At 35.9% G+C, this 5,681-nt stretch overlaps 1 protein-coding gene across 1 annotated transcript; it reads right to left on the reverse strand.

Moving 5' to 3' along the window:
* Nucleotides 1-300: 300 nt before the first annotated feature.
* On the reverse strand, nucleotides 301-5,681 carry LOC119614524 (alpha-protein kinase 1). Its single transcript, XM_037970646.1, has 3 exons — nucleotides 5,470-5,681; nucleotides 2,982-3,584; nucleotides 301-2,846 (listed from the first exon to the last, which is right to left on the reverse strand). The coding sequence occupies exons 1-3, from the start codon at nucleotides 5,611-5,613 to the stop codon at nucleotides 945-947; spliced, it is 2,649 nt and encodes an 882-aa protein (XP_037826574.1). The 5' UTR covers nucleotides 5,614-5,681; the 3' UTR covers nucleotides 301-944.

Raw genomic sequence — 5,681 nt, forward strand, 5'->3', positions numbered from 1 at the left:
TTTATAATTTTTCAATAACATCCGTTGTCAAAGTATAAACATACGTACGACAACATTATGTAAAGGTGACAACGCATCGTTGTCAACATTGCAACCATTCGTTGTCGAAATCTAAATTTTATATACATCCGTTGTCTAAATGTTAACAAACGTGGTAAGCTCACTATTGGCAACGGATTGTTTGTCACATACTTACATATGTATATATGTATATGAATATACTTTGACAACGGATGGTATTGAGAAATTATAAACAGTTTGGTGTAAATTTGGTACCCGGCGTGATTCTTTTTCCCTCTGTGTAGGTGTATAACAGGTCTGCTATAAGTCAGTTTACCACACTTTATCGCTCTCAGCTTTATACCTTCTTAGTCTTACATATTTAAGTGTCACTTAAGTCTCAGATAGTTTCTACGTTCCGTTCCACGATGAATCAACTCGTTCGTTTTCGGATACCTGTGTAAGTCCAACGTTGGGTATGAAAGATCCGAATCAGATGATTCGTCACAGAACGGAACATAGAAACTAATTCATGCATTAAGAATTCATACGAAGAGGTTGTGTCCTCAATAGTCGATTGCTTTGGTGCAGAAAAACATAATTTTTTAACCCAGAGACTATAGCAAATTATTCTAAAGGATTGATCAGTACTGAACTTCTGAGTCCTTATTCAAGCGCATCTCGGATTAAACTAAGTCGCTTTCACTCATACAGAAGCTAATTTAAAAGGTATATTTATGCCCGAATCTATTCTTAAATCACGAATTCGAAAAAACAATTTCTGTCCAGTAGAGGGTATCAAAATTCCGCTCAACTGGGAACCCCTCTACTGCTCCTTACAATTTATGATCATTTTCTAACACTAATAAATTCCCCAACTTCACACTATACTACAACTCCTAAACGCCACCCTTAACTTTCCCTTTCCTTCTCCCCTTTATTCCCTACATAGCATCATGCACCTGAAACTGTATTAGATCTTCGACGGGAAAACGAAACAGTGAAGCTGTTCTAGCCTCCGATACCATTTGTTCCATATTGCCATTGTTATTACCATTATAATTTGTATTGCTATTATCGCCACCCGAAGACATTGTAGTATTCGGACGACTTTCATAATAAAACGAAGACGAAGAGGATTCTGCAGCCATATTCGGTTTGCCACCTATCAAGGCAGCCGGCTGTGGCAATTCATTGTTATCATCGGAACTTTCCGCTACAATGGGATGTTCAAAATCTACGAGATCATCTTCGGCTCGTATAGGTTGAATTTGTTGAAAATTGTCACTGCTATCGCTACGTTCGATTTTAGTGGAGACGGTGTCATTAAGTGATCTACCCTGATGTCGGGGTTCTATGGGACTTAGCGAAGATTCACTTTCCTCTTGTATGGTATTACGTTGTATATGGGGACCATTATTATAGAAGGGATTTGTGGAAATGGGTGTGGTATTCTTTTGTTTGGGGAATACATTTAAATGAACCATAATGGGATTGTTGTTCGTACTACCCGGTGATGTTTGTACACCAGAAGAGGCTGAAGGTATGGGTTGATCACAATCTATGGGTAGAAAGGGAGTTTGATGTCCCTGATTATTAAGGTAGTTGGTGAAAAGATTTTGTTGTTGCTGCTGCTGCTGTTGTAGATATTTGTGCATTTGATCGGGATACACCATTTGCATGCTGTTAGTTTGAGCCATGTTGGCCACTGGATTTTGGGCTCCAGAAGGAAATCGTACAGGATTGTATACCGGCTGTTTGGGATTGTAAGGATTGTAGAAACTTAAAGCTGCTGCTGCTGAGGGTGTTAAAGGTGTGGTAAGATATTCCATAAAGGGATTTCTTAATACCGTAGGTGGACGCATGGTGGAAACTATGCGAGCCTCATCCATGGCATAACCTGCTGGGGATTTAAATGTCTTGGAGGGTGGCATTACTGGGAATATATCCAAATTAACTTTGAAAGGTACTCGCTTACTCATCTGCAGAGGAGGAGCTTGTGTCACATTAATGGACATGAAAGGAGAATACATTGAGGGGTACAGCAGCTCTGGGGCAGCGGTGGCAAAGGGATATTGCTGCAACATTAAGTTACTGCTGGCCAAAGTATTTTTCTTGTCTTTTGACTTCTTCTTTTGTTTTTTACCTTTAATTTGGGGATTTTTGAATTTCTGCTGTTGTTGTTGCTGCTGCTGTTGCATGGCCAAGAGATTAATTTCTCCCGGTGAACGAGCCTTAAAGGGATAAAACTGTTCCATGGCTATACGCTGTTGATAGGGTTGCTGCATTAGATTTATTACTGGACTCTGATAGGGATTCGGTAGCATTTGCATGGGTATGGGCATGGGAAATTGCATTTGTATTTGCTTCTTATTGCGTTTACCGCGGAAAAAGTTTCCTATGCCACTCGATTTGAGATTCTTAAAGGAACCAGAAATATGCAAACCCGAAGGCATCATCATTAAGGGTGGCACTTTATTGCCACCCGAACCCAAATTTAACTTTTGCAATATATCCTGAATATTATGAACTTGAGGATCTGTATCTGCTGATATACCTCTTTCGGATTGTTGTATTTTCTTAAATTCCTCTGGCAAAGGACCCTCGAAGGGATAATGAAAAGGTTTGGGGCGTGATTCATCTCTAATCATGCCATTTGTCAAAGGAATATCACTGAATTGTCGCCTCAAGGCCACTGAAGGCTGACGTGATGTTAAACGTGGTGGTCGGGGAATTTGATCATGTAACTCACGTCTTACTGGTGTCATGGTCGATGAGCGTTTGGGTAAACGTTCATAATGATGATGTTGATGCTGCTGATGTTGTTGTTGCTGTTGATGTTGTTGCTGATTAAAACGACCATAAAGATTTTCATCAATTTCAGTCATTAATGTTTGTATCGATGAAGATGGTTGTAGGTGAGCTGTTGCTGCCGCCGTTGTTGTCGTAGTTGTTGTTGCTGTGGCTGCCAATAGAGGTGCTTGAGGTCGTCTCGCTTTCGCTCTCCATGTTCCATATATGGGTTGTTCATGCATACTACCATCTATACGCTCTAGTAAATAGGCATTTTCTCCTGCTAATATTGCATGCTGTGACTGTTGATATTGTTGTTGTTGTTGCTGTTGTTGGCTGTGCTGCTGTTGCAGTTGCTGTTGTTGTTCTTGCATTTGCTGTTGTAGATCTTGTTGCAGTTGTTGTTTCTCTTCATCATCATGTTCACGCTGTAATAGTTGTTGCAATTTTGCACGCATATTATCTGTTGTTTTTGCTGTTTGACTAAAATTTTCTTTAAAATTACTAGCTGCTGTTCCAACTCCTCCACCTTCTGTTCCCACAATTATATTTGTACGTATTATATGATTTGTTATCGTCAGATTCTCTTTATTTAATTGCGGATCGTAGTTTACACTTAAGTGTTTTGAATTGGTTGGTGTTGTTATAAAATCACTTGTTGTCGCTTGAAATTGTGACAAATTATTGCTACTGTCTACCGTTTGATCATGGGCTGTAGTGTCTGCCGATGCTGTTGTTGTTCTGTTCTGATAAATTGTTATTGCTGAGGTCTGGACAATAACAAGAGACATCTGTAAAGAGATAATGAAAAGAAGAGGAATTGGTTATGAGTAATGAATAGTGATCTTAAAGAAGTAGGAAGAAAGTAAGCTCAACTTAAGAAATTTATTTAGAACTAAGGGATCTTGAGCTTTCAAGTCATTTTTAAAAAACTACTCTAAACATCGTCCTACAGTGAAAGGCTTTGGTCTGATGTTTTGGTAGTATTTACAAGTTCTATATCTAAATCTTGATAGTCAAAGGACCTGGACCTTAAGCAGGAAATAGATTTTGAAATGATTTTAACCAATTTCTTTGTTCATAGATTGAGATATCTAAAAAAGAGACAACCAACGAAAATTTAGCTTTGTCCGGAGGAGAATCAAGTCTAGAATCTTACACTTTAAACTTGACGGAAAATCGATCAGTTAATAATGTAATTGATCGTAACAACTCCCCTAAAGGCTAAAATGATCATTACATCCCGACAAGAATAAATTTTCTTAAAAATTTGTATGTTATCATCTCTTTCATGTTAAAGCTTCATCTCTCTAAATCCAAATATCCTACTTAACAACTCCCCCCAAATTTGCAGTAAGATCTATACGATAAGATCTCGATCAATCCATAAGAGAAACAATATTCAACTCAACACTAGAACTTTCGCTGAGAACCAATAAAGCTTTGAAAAATAACAAGATTATAAAGATGAGCTTTTGAGCTTGCTTTGCAAAAAGAGCAGTTCGTCTAGACACCAGAGTTTTCGTAGAGAATAAAGGAAACTTTTATTGAAAAGGGAATCTCTCCCGAAACGATCGTTTCTAGATCAAATTTACGTACGATCTTCTTATTGATCTCAATTCGAATCCCGATTGAAGTGGTAAATCATTACTCTCGATAAATGATCGTTTCTCAAAATACTCTCAAAAAGATACTAATGTTATGATCTAGAATCGAACTCTCTCATTTGAGACTCAATCCCGAAAATCACAATTCTTCAAATCATTTCACACGCTCATCTGTCGCTTCTATAGCATGTTCTACCATGATCTATAATCATCCAATATCTAATCTAACTTCATTAAAAAACTTTTACAGATCAACAAAGTAAAATCTACAATAAATTCAAAATTTAAAACTTTTGTAATTTGTAGCGATCAAATTCATAAAGGAACGATCGTTTTCATCATTCCACAGCTATTGATTTTGTAAGATCATTTTATCAGATAAACTTGATACATATTAGGTTAAGATCTCGTAAAGAAAGATCACATCTTAATAGAGAATGACTGATCTTGTCAAGGTTCTTTAAAAGAAGATCAACTTTAAATGTTTATTGCCATTTCCATTAAAAAGCTTTTACAGATCGACAAAGTAAAAGCTCAAATAAATTCAAAATTTAAGATATCGTAAGAAAGATCACATCTTAATAAAGAATGACTGATCTTGTCAAGGTTCTTTAAAAAAAGATCAGCTTTAAAAGTTTATTGCCATTAAAAAACTTTTACAGATCGAGGTAAAAGCTCAAATAAATCAAAAATTTAAAACTTTTTGAATTTGTAGCGATCAAATTTATAAGGGAACGATCGTTTTCATCATTCCGCAGCTACTATTGATTTTGTAAAATATAGGATATATTAGGGTAAGATCTCGTAAAGAAAGATCACATCTTAATAAAGAATGACTGATCTTGTCAAGGTTCTTTAAATGAAGATCAGCTTTAAAAGTTTATTGCCATGTTCAAGCAGTCAACATTTTTTAAATAGAGAATAAATTTATCAGTTAGAAACTCTCAGTTAGAAGCTCTATTTTTTAAAAAAACTTTTAATTGTCTCGATCACATAAGATCACCAGATCTTTAATCCTTTTCTTTATCACTTTTATTATTATTTTATTTTCTAATTCTCTTCTACTTACAATCAGAAAACACACATTCAATAAACTACAACGATTTTTACAAATTGTCAATTTTCTTTTCAATAAATTTCGCTTTTTAAAAAACACACTTTTACATTTACGCGTCTCTAGTCTTATAGAAGTTTTCGATTTTTTATAATACATTTTCTTTTAGTTCTTCGCAATTAAAGATAATAGGCGGACGAAAGGAAATTGTTTTTTTTTTTTTGCAC

Source organism: Lucilia sericata, unplaced genomic scaffold (assembly GCF_015586225.1).
Source record: "Lucilia sericata isolate MDLA Ls3-8-SP2 unplaced genomic scaffold, ASM1558622v1 Contig003020F_arrow, whole genome shotgun sequence".
Lineage (NCBI taxonomy): Eukaryota > Metazoa > Arthropoda > Insecta > Diptera > Calliphoridae > Lucilia > Lucilia sericata.